This window comes from Cariama cristata, unplaced genomic scaffold, assembly GCF_000690535.1.
Source record: "Cariama cristata isolate BGI_N322 unplaced genomic scaffold, ASM69053v1 scaffold43159, whole genome shotgun sequence".
NCBI lineage: Eukaryota > Metazoa > Chordata > Aves > Cariamiformes > Cariamidae > Cariama > Cariama cristata.
Genome location: NW_009636001.1, coordinates 1 through 15,192, shown reverse-complemented (window position 1 = coordinate 15,192; position 15,192 = coordinate 1). Strand labels below are relative to the sequence as shown.

Sequence of the window (15,192 nt, the reverse complement as noted above, 5' to 3'; positions counted from 1 at the left end):
AAAGAGTGTTCTCTGTTGGGAACACCATGTGGAAAAATAGCCCAGAACCTTTGTGGAATATATGAGAAAACTGTCACTCTGTTCAAATCGAAAGCTGAAGTGGAAAAATCATGCAAAATTTAAAAAGAACCAGGAAATCTTTCAACCAAAGTGCTCATAGAGAAAGAAAGCATTCTATAACTATCTGTTTATAAGTAAGGGAAGGCATGCCTTCTATTAAATCAACTAACGCAGGTGCAAAAAGTCCGTTTAACTTAACCAGTCACTAAGCTAGTGGACTAAGCTTTTTGGAGGAAAACCTGAAAGTTATTGAAAAGGTTTGCTGTGAAGCAGAATTCAACTTTCAAGAATTATTTCTTTATTCAAAATGTTGTGGAAGGACAAAGAAATTGTTATTGATTTGAAAAGAAAGTAAAATCTAAGGGCTGAGTACAGTGTCAATACCAAACCAATATTCCAAATTACCCCTGACCTCTTCCAAAATATTCTATGAAGTACGATTTACAGAAAGAAAAAAGGAAGGTGAGATACAGGTGCTAGTTTATGGTTGATGAGAGTACAAAGGCTTTCTATTATTATTATTATTTTTAAGAAATCCAGAGTCTTCTGTAAATCATGGTTAAGAGTCTCCCTTCAGGTAAAGAATTAAATTTCTTAGTCTGGCATGTAATGAAAATTGGAAGGGGTTTTCCTGTTCTTGATCTCTTTAAGTTAACCTGAGGGGTTCATCTCACTTTCATCTTCTACTAACAAGGTTTTTTCAAGTTTCTTTGAAAGTTTTGACAGAATCTCTTTTATTAAAGACAGTTAACTTAGTGTTATATATTTTCATGGACATCAAGAGGATAATAATTTTTCTCAATAATAAAAAAAAATAAATTAAGTTGGGATGTTTCAGGGACTACATTTAATAGCTACCGATAAGAATTCTTGCAAAGCAGCTAATGCAATTGTTAAGAGTCTGAATGCTCATGTTCTGAAGAACAGTGATCCTTACTCAAATATACCTAATGTCTAAGTTTATAAAAAGCATTCTTAATAAATAGATGAAAGTCATGCTACACAAAACAGTCTTAGTTTCCTTCCAAATATATAGCTTAAATGAAAGAGATTTTGGAAGTCTGCATTTTATTTAGACTCAGTAAAGTCATACAAGCTTAGAAATAATTATTTATATTCACATACTACATCTTTGTTCTTCACCAAGGACACAGCTTTTTTGTTTGAAGCCTGCTGTTCTTGAAGAATAACCAAACCTCACTGTGTCAGTTAACTTCTTTTTTAAATTGGTTTTTAAATTGGTCTGGCTTCTTTTAAAAATAGCACTGGGCTGCTTACTGTAAAAGTAAGGTGTCTGGATTTTTTAACATAGTTTCTCCTTTAATATAAAACAGGAATTTACATCAAAGAAATTATTGTTTTCTTTGATATTTCTGCTTTCTTTAGGACAGTACTGAGATTTCTCTTTGTAAAGTTTCTAAGCTCACGTTCTGACATAAGAAAATTTTCATTCTTTCCTGGGCTTTGTTATGAATACGAATCCTTTGGCATTTGAAATGTTCAGAGGGAATTAAGTTATTAGAATATGTTTTAAGACAAAATGAAAGCAGAACAAACTTCTTTTATTTGTTTTTGTGCTTCTCAGTCTTTCATAGTTTTGAACATTTAAGCGTATGAGTTATGCAATTCTATAGGAACAACAAAATATAATACAAGGTTTGTTATTACAATAAAAGAGACTGCTTTTAATTCTTGATTTTTTTTTTTTTTTTTTTAAAGTCAAAGTAGCTAACTGAAAGTTTGGCACAGAGAAAAATATTCTTTTCCACTGTAGATGATGTATATATTTGTTGATGCTGTTTCTGATTTGTTCAGAGTGACATTTAAATACTCGTGTCCTTTATTATTTTACATAAATGTAATATGGTACTTCCTACACCTAAACTAAAAGCAATTTTTTTTTTTTTAATATCTAGTCATGTTAAAATGTCTTCTTGACTTCAGAACGTCATCTTTTAGATTAATAATTGTGTTTTCTGGTGTGTATGTCTGTAATGGATAGAAATTCTCCTATTTGGGAAAACTTCTTGTAGCACTGCAAGTATCAAAAATCAATCCATACCTGGTTTTTTGACCTCAGATATCCTAGAAGAAAAGTTCTATGATAAGAAATCTTTTTGACTGGAGTATGTAGTTCTCTGCAAAGTTCTGTTGTGATTCATCAGACCACCATTCTTTGCCTGCATTTTTGAAGGCATCTTCCCGTAGAAAAGGGTGTGCTGTTCATCCTCTTGAGGTTCAGGTATACAACATGCAGTCCAGTCAGGGAAGCCGAAGTTCCAGAGAGGAGCAAGAGCTCATAGCTGAGCTCAAGTCTTCTGGTAGTTAACTCTAGTTGGTACCTTACTAAGCCTGAGAATGGCATTGTATTTGTGTCTGCCTTTCTCTGGTGACATAGGCATCCTAGGTGCCTATTTGAAGCACTGTGGGTCAGCTTGCTAGGGCCCAGAACTCACATTTTAAGTGAAAGTGTATCCAGGCAGGATGTTTGATTCTTGCCCTTTCTTGCTTAGCTGATATGAATCCTTCTTCTTCCTTAGGAAGTGCTGTTTCCATGTGTTTGCCAGCTTTAAGACAGCAGTAGTGCTGCTGGTGACGTTGGTGTGCCATGGGCATCATCCTCCCGTGGAATTCTGCCTGTCTGCTCAGCTGGTGCAGCAAGCAAGGTGCACATTACAGCATACAAGAAAACCTGTCTTCAGGCATTTCGCTGCAGTTGTTGTCGCCCAGTGGAGCTCCAGTTGGTTTCCAACGCAGATTTTAGCTGTCTCCCTCCAGAACATTAACTTTTCTTGCTAGTAGGGGTAACCCTTAGCAGCAATTTTACTGGTAGCAGAATACCTGTTAGCATCGTTCAGTATGGGTTGTAATGACTTCCTTTCTGATTTCTTTTCCCCAAAATACTTGAATGCATTTCCCATTGGAGATAAAAATTGTAACTTGGCTGAATAAATGTAGAGGCAGCTTGCCAAAGAGTGACCAGAAAGAGGGTGCTCATATTAAAACAGCTGCTGCTTGCAGGTTGTGGTTTTTTTTTTTTAATATTTGTTTTAAATAGAAGGAGAAAACTAGACAGCTATCCAAGCCCACAGTTGATAACAGCTTGAGAATCGTGCATAAAGTGATTCTTAGAATGGCTGCTACTTTAACGTGCAGTACAATAAAAATAATGATCTGCACAGTAGAGTCATCAGCAGTTATTAACATGTAGATTATGACGATTGCTTTGCTCTGACCAGTGAGCAGTTTGGGGCAGGCTAAGCTGCAGGACTTTGGAAACTCTGCTGCTTTTTACATAGAGTCAGTCACTATCAGTTAATGCGTTAACTACAGTTTTTGTCCTTTCATTCTGTCGGTAGAGAAGTAATGTGCAGTGGAATGCTTTGTCTTGGTAGGGTTTTTTTGGGAGACTTTTGTCTGCATTTTCAAGTATACTTGGTTTCACATTTGAAAAAAAAAGATCAAAGAAACACCATACACCTGGGATAGAAGATGGTGAACTTTGAGTTTCCCCTTTAGCTTCAGGAGAAATTAATTTTACAGTCTTGGATTAGCCCTCAAAAAGGCTCTGCATCCTACACAGACAAGCTCTATCTTTGTTACAGGGCAGATTGAAGTGCTAAAGGAGTGTATTGATAGCAGTCTTCGTCTTGGGGTTTTATGTGGTCTTTCAGATAATCTGGCCCGGGTCAGAGAGTGTTTTGAAGATACAACCCAAGACCCTTGAACAGCATTCGAAATTTCATTCAAAGGGCTAAGGGAAGCGAAGTTTGGCTTGCTGTTGCGATCGCAGCCCCCGTTGCTGCCAAGAAGTTGTAGATTAGCATGAATTTGAACACTGAAATACTGTGCCTGGGAAATGTTGCGTTCTTGCAGTTTCAGTAAGGTGATGAAGCTGTGAATAACTGAGGTTGGGTAATCGTTTGTTAGCAAATGGATGCTTTTTTTTCTGTCATCTGGAAACAATGAAGTTGCCAACAGCTGCTACCGTTTGAGTGCCTGGAATCAAACAAGAGTCTTCACTAAGGGAGAGTGTAGTTTGTCTGTAAACTCTTCCAAATACTTTACTACCCACACCCTCCAGCTAGACTTCAGTTTTACAGATCTAGTAGAGATTGTAGGATTTCCTGTTCTGCTCGTTGAGTACTCTTTTTGGGGGAAAGCTTTAACTCTTTTAAATTAATTTATTCCCTTTTCCCCATTGTCCTCTAATCTTATCCAGTGTTACACCTTTCATTCTGCAGTGAGTAGCACTAAATCTTGAAGGAGCGGGCTCAGAAAAGAGTCAGTCGTATGCTTGCTTTTGCCACTGAAAGGCAAGATCGTCTGTTAACAATAATTCCAGGAACTGAGTTTTGGGTTATAAGACATCAGCTTCAGATAGCTGAGGTTTTGGCTAATTTCTGTTCCTAAATAAGCCCAAAGAGAAAGTTTTCCTGGAATCAGAGCAAGTTTGGGGTTAGGCTTTCTTCAATGATAGTTGGTCTTACTTGATTTGTGAAGAGAGGGCTCATGTATGAGGTAGGACCACATTCACAACTTGTGAATTAAATCTGTGTTTTGGTGTCTGGAATGATTTCTGCTTAGTGGGTATGAACTGGTATTAGAGAAAGGTTTTTGAAGATGTACTGTTCACTTCCTGGAGCAGTAGCTTTTTTTCAGTACCCGATACTCGTTTCACAACCATCTGATTGTGAAAATTGCTTTATATTATCATATTTTAACCACTTTCTTCATAACTCCTATGACATTGCAGTAGTTGGCAAACAAGCGAACTATAGGTGCCAGATAACTTCAGGTATAGTAATCACCACTGACTGCTGTCAGGGTTGCCCAATAGTAATTTAAATAGCAGTCTTGTGTCGTAAGACACTAGTGCTATTTGAGGATTTTTCAGTATCTTCATCTTTGATCTTTGTTTGTACACTGGTGTAGTAGGCAAGGCAGAAATGGAGGAATAAGCGAGATCAGAACTAGAAACTTTTTGGGGGATGTTTTGTATTAAAAAATGTTGTTTTTCTAAACTTTTTTGCAATTTTCCATTACCAAGAGGAATATTAACACACATCTTTCATTAAATGTGGGAGAGGGTTGATCTTGACAATATTCTACCAGAAGTGACTGACAGTAACTTTGTGGAGTTATTATTAAAGTGGTTGTTTAATCAGAACCTCATTGTACTCAAAATGTCAAGATTGTGACATCTTCAGACATTAGCAGGGGTAGGGGACTAGTTCCCCTGGGGAGTCTGCCTTAAGCCAGTAGAGTCTGTTACTGCTGTTTTCACGTGTGGGTGGATAAGTATTGTGCTTTTCCAAAAGATAAAACTATTATAGACTGATTCTTTTTTTTCTTTCTCCCACTTTGGATAGTGACAGCTGATTTTTTTTTTTCTTGCTTCCTGTGTAAATGCGACTTAATTTCTGGAAGTGTTTTCAAGGGTGCTGTTGTTGACTTTCTTACCATTTTCATCTTCTCTTTTCCTGCAGCTGAACTCACTGGTAGCAGTTACATGTTTTAATTTCCTGCAACTGTGAAACTCTGATGGTTTGCTATGACTGTGATCTGTTGGCAGAGTTAAATTCCGATTTACTGAAGTGTGTGTTTGTAGCATTGTATCATATGAGTGCTTTCTCGGAATACCTCGTACAGTCAGCTCTGTCCTCCAAGTTGACAGGGAAGAAATGGCAGGGCAACCCTGGCTGATGCTGGGTGTCTGGGGGAGGCGGATCTGAAGGTACGAGATGGGCTTTGCACGTGGTCGGCATAGCTTTGGCAGGGCTGATTGGAATGAGCTCTGCAAAAAGCCCTGCAGAGAGCCCTCACGTAACCTGCGTATGAAACCGCTTGAGCGTGTCTGTCTTACTCCCCTCGTTCTGAGGCAGTGTTTTAGGTGGGCCTTGTGCTGCACCTGCATTAATAAACCTTTCTGGAACCTAAACCAAGGTACAGTAAATCTGAGTGGCTCTGCAGAAACCAGTGTGGGATGAGCAGGATTGGGGCAGAGCCAGAACTAATAAATGCTGCTCATCTGAATTGGCTCTGAGGAGATCTAGCTCTAAGTTGCTACTCAGCTCAAGGCTAAATTAGGACTAAAAGCGATGTCTGACTTTGTCTTTTTTTCCATGTAAATTTTTTAGCTATACAAAAGGAGTATCATTACCTACTATTTGATCTTTAATTTATTTTGAAATAAATGTCATTTTAAAAATATGGATAATCATGTTTCCCAGCTTGGAGGGGTGGATGTGGAGAAATCCTGCTTCACATTATAGTAAACTTCTATTGAGACAATACTTTTATAATGAACTTTTCATTTATGGTTAGTCGTTAGTTAAAGAAGGAATTATTTGAATTGCAAATGGGAAATCCAGCTCAGTATTCGTAGTAGTATGTAGGATGATGGTACAAGATTTTAAAGTGATGTATAAAAAACAGTCCTAAATTATTACGGAGGTTGTTATAGAATCATAGAATCATTCAGGTTGGAAAGGACCTTTAAGATCATCGAGTCCAACCGTAAACCTAGCATGGCCAAGTCCACTACTAAACCATGTCCCCATATATATATGTATATATACATGTATTTGCATCTATGTATGCATGAGTATATATATCATAGACTTGCTGCTAAAAGGTGTTATTTTTTCTTTTATTAAAAGGATCATTTTAACAAGTCTTGTAGTCTGTGTGCAGGGAAGGCTTCAGAACAGAATCAGGAGGACTGAAGCACTTAGTGGTGCGTTTAAGTTTTCACAGAAACAATCTGAGCAGAAGGTGATCACAGGGTGATATTATAAAAGTCTGGAGATATCTGAGATTTACCTACTACAGCTTTCCAAAAAGTGCCACTGTTAAAGAAGCTGTGGTTCTTAGGAATTACTGACTTAAAAATCTCAGGAGATTGAACACATACACTGCAATTCTGTATTTCAGGGGGGCTCCGGGTGTAAAGCAGCATCCTATGTACTCCAAATTTCTATGACTTATTACATGGAAATTAACTCATCTCTTATGCTTTCTTTTAGAGACTTGCTTCCAGTCTTTTTATCTAACTTGATCAAAAGTGATTTACATCGTGCTTGTTTTTGTTCTTTTGGTATAAAGACTCTCTTTGAGTAAGCAGGAAAATGTGTGTATTGCAGCATGCAGAGTGTGAATTGAAGTGTTGCTAGGCATCTTGAAGAAGTTGCGTCAGTATGGTCAAGGCAAAATCTGCTTTATTTTCTGTGTTCTAGTATAAATAAAAATATAATGGAGTACAGGGGCTTTAGCTTCTTGTGTTTGTAGTGTGAAAATAAGCAAAACCCTGTAACTGAGCATACCTGTATTTTTGTCAGATGTTGCTACGGTAGTTGCAAAATGTTGCTGGAGTATGTGATAAAGGTAATACAAAGGATACTAGAAAATTAAAACAAAATACAGTGACATATTCAAGAATGAGTGCCTTGCCTTAGGGAAGTAACCCCACCGCGCTGCACATCACAGCGCCGTGCAGCTGGGTAGAGAATTGCAGCTGCAGTTGTTAGCAGCATCTTGGCGAGTGCAGTATGCCCAGTGACTTCGGGTTTAGGTCTTGTCTTTTGTGCGTGGGAGTGGGAAGGAAGGATGGGTAGGTAAGTGGGTAGGGACTAGCTGACTCTTTCACAGCTGGTCTCGAACTAAGCCTTTTGGTCATAGGCCTTAAGACAGCATGGTTCTCGTCTTTGGTGTTCAGCTATTGTAGTCTAGCTGACACATGTTTAAATTTCAGTGTCTAGTTACCATTTCATTAAGAAGAAAAAGCACAAGAGCATGGAAAAGGAAAGAAGATAGAAGGGAGGGACTGTGATTCTCTAGCGTTAAACAGTCTTTACTCTGAGATCCCAGAAAATGGTATAAGTAACTTAACTCTTGGACTTTGTATGTGAAATGAGGGAGCAAAAGCGTTTTTGCCATTTGGGGTGCACACACAACTACAGGCAGATTCCAGTTCTGATTTTTCTGTCATCTCCAAGAGTTGTGTGGCCCTGAGCAGCTTGTGGAAGGTTTAAGTTTGCAAAGCATTTGTTTGATTGATACACTTGTAGTTTACTTTTTAGGGTCAGACTCTCAGGAAGTTTGAGCCCGAGTACACCTCTGGACTACTTTTATAATTGCTTTTTGTTCATTTCTCAGTTTATGCGTGCGCATGCAGATGCATGGTGTCTTCCTCCCCACATGTGTCTTCTGTGCCGCAGCGTCTTGAACACACAGTTTGATGTTAGGCTCGGGATGCTCAGCCATGTTTGAAATCCACGTCACCTACCAAAATCTTCAGGTGGCTCAAAGCTGTAAGATACTTTCTGTGTGGCTCAGAGAGTCCCCGGAGCTTGAGGTGTGATTCACACGTGGGAGGCGATTGGTGTTTCTGTTGCTTCAGGGGAAGACAAGCCTGCAGAGTCAGCAGTGCTCGCCGGTTGGTTTCCCGCCCCAGCCGAGGATTTGGCTGACTCCAGCACCAGCTCCCTTTCCTGATCCGTGGCATGGCGCAGCCTTGCCGTGGGAACGGCAAGTGCTTGTGGCCTCTTGTGCATCAAAAGCCACGGCCTGGCCACCCACGGTGTTGCCGTGGTTGGTCTGAGCTGCATCTTCACCACGTCTCTGAACATCGCAGTCAACACCTGCTGACTTTGGTATCCAGATTTGAATATTAGAAAAATTGAGTTACTGTGAAGCACTGTGCCATAACTAGTCTGTGACTTAGTTTCACTATTTGAAAACTAAAACCAAACATAAGGGCCTTGAGGCTTATCTGTTCTATTCTGTCATGTCCTGTGACTTGGAGGCGAAGACTGTAGTTTATGTAGCTCGACTAACTGACTGGTTTGGGCTTCTTTTATTTCCTTAGGTACAACATTGACCCTGGCTTGTACTGTCCGTTTTTCTCTCTTGGGGCATGCATGGAAGGTTTGAACTCACTGTTCAGTCGGCTCCTAGGAATCTCCCTTTATGCTGAACAGACACAGAGAGGAGAGGTTTGGTCTGAAGATGTTCGAAAATTGGTAAGTATTTGTGGTCCCAGCATCTGAAATGACAAAGGGAAGTTGGACAAGATGGTGTGTTCCTCTGACCCATGAATCAGATTTTGTTTTTAAATTACTTGGGTACCTGTCAAAAGCACAGACCAGTTGTCTAATTTTGGTTGAAGTTAGACCTCAAGGGCTTTATACTCCAAGTGCCTTTTGTATGCTTGGTATTTAATGGCCTTTATAATATGTCTCTGTGTGAAGGGTGCCTGAATCAGAAGCAGTTTCTCTGTTTGGAGATTATTGCTATACCTTTCAAGCTGTCCTTCTGCATGAGCCCTGCTAGTTTTTTCAGTTTCATTTTGTAGATGACTGTAGACGACTGTAGGTGCATATTCTAGCAGCCATGTGTCTGCCTCATTTTTTTTTTATTCGGTATGTCATCTTTACTTTGAGACTGGTTTTTACGTCTTTATTTTTCTGCCCTCTTTTTAGGGGAGGGTGGAAATAAAAACTTGGGCAATGATTTACTCATCAGGTTTCTCTGTTATCTTCCCTCCATGTATTCACTGGCTCTTCACTGATCTTCTACCACCAGCAAGAGTTGCTGTTCTTTATATCCTGTGGGTCAATTTATAATTACTCCTTACTCTTTCTCTTTTTATTTCCATGATAAATCAGCCTCTGTTACTGTTGACTTCTCGGAAGTCATTTAGGGGCTACAGACAGTGTTACTTTCAATACTAGTCTGTGACTAATTAGTTTTGAGTGAGATGCAGAAATAGCTGTAGTTTGAGGGACAAGTTGTGAATCTTGTATATATTTTTTTCTAACTAAAATTACCCAGGCTTTATGTTAATTATTCCTAGTTTGTTTGTCATTTGTTTGTTATAGATCTTTAGATTAAAATACTGTATCTTCAGTTTATACATCTTATCACTGTGGAGATGATACTTTTTTTTCTTCAGGCTGTTGTTCATGAAACTGAAGGTTTGCTGGGATACATCTATTGTGACTTCTTTCAGCGACCTGATAAACCACATCAGGTAACATTTATGATCTCATTCCAGCATGGGTTTTATTTGAGTAACAACTGTAGCATTAGAGCCATTTGCCTTCAATGTAAGTTTAGTAGAAGTTACCTTGATTTAAAATAAATGAAATTTAAACAGGGAAAGTCTGTAACTTCAAATGTGGTTTTAGGTAAAATACTTTTGTGAGTAACCTTTCCTTTAAAAAACGTCACCTGCTAGGCTGAACTCAGACTCTTTGTTCTACAGAATCACAGGACTATGAGATGTCATAGAACTCTATTTAGAGAAATAGTAGATTTTTGAACACCTATTTTCTGGCCTACTATTTACAAGTAAAAACAGTCTGAAATTTTAATATTCTCTGAAGGTAAAAGCTCATAATGACAACTAATTTTTATTCAAAATTCTACTCAAAACTGTAGATGGTTCCAACTGTTGTGACTGGCTCACTCACTCATGCTGCCTAGTGCCAGTATATTGACTGTATGATGCAGTACAACAGACACTTCACTCTGTGGAAACATCTGCAAATTACCACCTTTAGTGAGGTGGTAAGTGGACAAACTTTAAATCTACATTAGTTTAATATACTGCTCTGTTTTGCTAATATTTCACAATATACTAGGAGTGCTGTGCAGTAGATTTTGTAAAGAAGCTATTGTTGAAGAATGAGGAGATACTTTATAATTTATGGATTTGGCACGTCAGTAAATTTCTTTGAGCTAGTGATATTTTTTAGAAAAATTCAGAGGTTTTAATATTTCCAAAACAAATTTAATTTTTTTTTCTGAAAGCAGCACAGTCTTCTTTATGGAATAAGGTAGTTTCCTTATGAATGAAGCAAATAATAAGGATGGAGAAACAGCATGCTGCTATTGAACACCACTGTTAACGATCATTGAATTCAAATTGTGTAACTGAGTAGATGTTTAGGTTTGATTTAATAGTTTAATAATTTCATCATTGTTTTAATAATTGATATAATAGCATTGGCTGTCCATATGTTTGCTTTTATCTTGAAAAGGATTGTCACTTTACAGTTCGTGGAGGCAGGCTAAGGGAAAATGGAGAGTACCAGCTGCCTGTAGTTGTTCTTATGCTTAGCCTGCCCCATTCAACAAGGGGTGCACCAACCCTACTAAGTCCTGGCATGATGGAGAATCTCTTCCATGAAATGGGACATGCTATGCATTCTATGCTGGGAAGAACTCGGTACCAACATGTCACTGGTAAGAAAGTTAGCATAGTGATTTTTTTTGTTTTGGTTAAATGCTTAATATCTAGAAGAAGGGAGTAGATTTTTTAAAAAAAAAAAAGGATGAACCAGAAATGGTTGAGTCATGTTGATACTTCTATGTCCTTGATGACTTGAAAATACAATATCAGATCCCCAGATATTATCTAAAACCCACCCAAACAACCCTTGAACATTCTTCTTCTCGTAGTAAGAATTAGGCGTTTGCATCTCTTCTTTCCGTGCTGCTAATCTTTGTTCTGGTGGTGATATCCACTCTTCCAAGTTTGCCTTATGTGGAGTTTATAATAATGGAATAGTTGGAGGATTGAAAACAGATTGAGCTAAACTTGTCCCTAGTGTGAAAGCACAATGAATCTTGGATTGGAAATTATTTAGGAAATTGAATTAAGGAAAATTAGTACATTAGTTCTTGCAAAGAGCATACAGTGGCAATATGGAAAATCTGTAAAGCCAGGCCTTTTCTAGTTCATTCTGATTAAAGCAAAGTAGATAAATTAAAAATGTATTGTATTTGCAAGGATGATTAACTGGTAGGCCCTTTTATCATACGTAAATGAACAGGAATGAATATGCAGTCACAGCTTAGTAGATGCACAGAAAAGGAACACTGCCTATTTTCATTTAGTCCCTCTTCTCAAGTGGTGGCAATGAGTGCGCTGGCTGACGGCTCGCAGGCTGCTGTGACCTTCTGCAGTTGTGGCAAATGGTTCAAAGCCAAGTTCTGGCTAAAGCTGCTTGGCGTGCTGCTTTTCTTGCCTGCGGACAGCTTGGTATATCCTCTTCTATAATAGTGTGCTGGAAATCCCATTGGCGGTGGACATTTAATTATTAAAAAAAGAAAGAAAACCAAACAGATTGAATTGTAGCTCCCTTGCCTGAAGGACCTTTTTCATAGAACCGTAGAATGGTTTGGTTGGAAGCGACCTTAAAGATCATCTCGTTACACCCCCCATGCCATGGGCAGGGACACCTCCCACTACACTTTTTTACGTTTTACCGTTTTGTAAAACCTAGCTTGTGATCCATTTTGGTTTATCATACAATAGAGAATACCTACGTTTGTTTTACAGGAGGACTAACTTATCCCAGATAACTACCTAACCTTTTACCTTTCTAACTTTCAGATAAAGTAATTTTTCAGGAGTGACTTTAATGGTTATTAAAAGAATGATGTCACTTTATTAAGGAGCACTGAGAAAGCATCAATGGCTAGGGGAACAGCAGTGTAGTTCTGCCGGCATTTGTCTTGACCTGCCTTGTTTTAGGCTTTTTCAAAATGATTTTCAAACATCAACAAAAAAAGACTCTAGTATAGAAATGTGATGGCACAAAAGAAGGATTGAGGTATTGTATAAGAACTGAATGACTGGATACTGCGGTGTTTGAAGTAAAATGCAGTTCAGAACTTTGCAGTGCAGATCATGCATTTAAAGAGTACAAAGAGAATTTATGCTATCAAATGGACATTTTATGTGTTAATGCAGAGCTACAAATAGCTAATGTGTCCGTGAAAGGGGTGAATGTGATTTGAAATTACCTCAGAGGTGTACCTAACAGCAATAAGTATTAGAATGATGAAGAAAGATACTAGTGAAACCTCATGCAATGCTTAGGCATGGTTTTGTGTGTCTGATCTGAGGGTGAATTCAAACTGAAGTAGGTGCAGAGAAGAGCTACAACTGACAGTCTTTCAGACTTCGTATTGCCTTTGGATAATGATGGCTCAGAATACGGTTTCCCTCAATTTAGGAGGTAAAAAACAGTGTGGGAAATGCTGTTTACACTAAAGAGCAGTATTGGTCTGAAAACGTTGAGTATACACAGATTATGAATTCAGATTAAAAATTATAGAAAGATTTGTAAAGATCAAAGAAGTGATTTTAAAGAATAATCTTCAAGAAAGAATAGAAACAAAACTGTACTTACCATTTAAGACTAGTTTTGAACGTTGACATTGTCTCTAGCAGACAGGGATAGAGGTTATGACCCAATGGGTCAGCTATTAAAGCAATAACTTTGTGCATCCCTAACTTTAATATAGAAATCAGAAGTGCAGCTTTGATTTGATGATGTGTTACGTTTCTTAATAACTTCCATTGTGTAAGGTGCTGATAAAGATTAGAGTAAATAAGGCTTTGGGGAAAGTGCTTTTTGAAAATACTGACTGCTAAGATATTACCTCATTGCACTTACTTAGAACATGTCTTCAGTCTGCAAGAGTGTTCCTTGGCCGAATGACTTGGTATTAAAAAGCGAGGTTAATATAAAGCATAAGTAAGCTCAGCAAATAGATGGAAGCTAAAAATTGTGACTGTGAATGGGATTAAGGCAGAATTTTGTTTACATTATAGTTTGATTTAGGCTTAGGACACTTAAATAGATTTGGTGTTTCATGTAGGGCCAGTTTGGCTGCAGTCTGGTTTAGTTTAAAAAGGGTGTGATCCAGAGCTTTATAAGGTGCCTCACCCAGCTGTTCAAATATTTTGTTTTACTTTGTGATTTATAGTAAAATGTGTAGGATTATAATGAAGCTTTTCTGGCAATATGTACAATAATGCTATGGAAATAAAATATTGACTTAATAAATGAATGAACATTAAAGTTCACCAAAAGTCCAAACTGAAAGTTGCAAAACCTTTTGGGAAGAGTTAGCGATTTTTGTTAATGGAAATAGTAAATGCTAATGCCTACAATTATTCTACTTCTAGGAACCAGATGTCCTACTGATTTTGCTGAAGTTCCCTCAATTCTGATGGAGTACTTTGCAAATGACTATCGAGTGGTTAACCAGTTTGCAAGGCATTATGAAACGGGACAGGTAGGGAAAATTAATATGTAAAATATTGAAAATAGAAATAAATGCATTCAGGAAAAGAATCACATTTTCCTATGTTATTTGTTGATAATGTTTAAAGTAGAAATAAACAATGGATAGAAATTATTTTAATATTATAATGTCAGTTATTCAGAAAAAAATGTTAATATTCTTATTGCAGAAAAGATAAATGTAATCTGTAAAAGAATACCTAATCCTTATATCCAAGGTTCCAATTACATATTTAAAACTTTCAACCTTTTTTTCCTACAAAAAAGTAGAAACTACAGAACCTTAGTGTAGTAGGTGAACAACTTCTGTGTGAAACAAGTTGTGTGGAATGTTTTAATTTAATTACAGACCAGTTATGACAAAAATAGTGATTCATCATTGAACTGTCTAAAGTCTGTCTTGAAATAAAGCTCAGGTACCAAATTATGGAAATAAATGGAAATGATCTGCAGTGTTTAAAAACTCCCATTTTTAGCACAGTATAGGCTAGTGATTGAAATATTTTGTGATGAAAAGTGTACTGCTTTATTTAGGATTAGATTCGGATTAGTTAGATTCTGGCAGTCATGAATCTCTGCGTTAAAAACTCTGATCGCTTTTTTGCATAGAGCTATTCTATGCCAGTCTAGTGCAAGGATCTACTTTCTGTGGGAAGTTTAGAAAATAGTGCTCTTTGGAACAAGGTGATTTTTGGTGGTCACTTTTAACACCTGGCAGCAGAACATAATTTATAGTTGTGTAGCCATTTCAAAAATCCAAACCAGTAAGCAATAACCAAAGATCTTTTTCTAGTGCTGTTGCTTGAGGCAAGTTTCAGTGTGCTCAGGTGTGATGGGTGAAGAGTAGACTGCCCATCAATGCAAAACCAAGAAAGCCTCTGAAGTTGTGTAGTGTTACACTTCATCGAAGCTTTTTATCCAACACTAAGGATTCAGTATATTTCAGTATTATGAAAGTGGAATTATGTTTGCCTCCATTGAACAGTTAGAAAAAGATGTTGCTTAACTTCTCTTTTAGTAGATACTG

The 15,192-nt window shown here is 37.7% G+C and overlaps 1 protein-coding gene across 1 annotated transcript in view; it reads left to right on the top strand.

The window, feature by feature from the left end:
- MIPEP (mitochondrial intermediate peptidase) overlaps nucleotides 1–14,428 on the top strand; it is a gene marked incomplete at its 5' end in the record, with an annotated part of 28,014 nt that extends 13,586 nt beyond the window's left edge. The window contains 4 exons of the mRNA XM_009707748.1: nucleotides 8,930–9,083; nucleotides 10,016–10,093; nucleotides 11,106–11,310; nucleotides 14,048–14,428. Coding sequence (XP_009706050.1) covers nucleotides 8,930–9,083; nucleotides 10,016–10,093; nucleotides 11,106–11,310; nucleotides 14,048–14,178 — 568 coding nt within the window. The remainder of the gene's footprint in view (nucleotides 1–8,929; nucleotides 9,084–10,015; nucleotides 10,094–11,105; nucleotides 11,311–14,047) is intronic.
- Nucleotides 14,429–15,192: the final 764 nt, after the last annotated feature.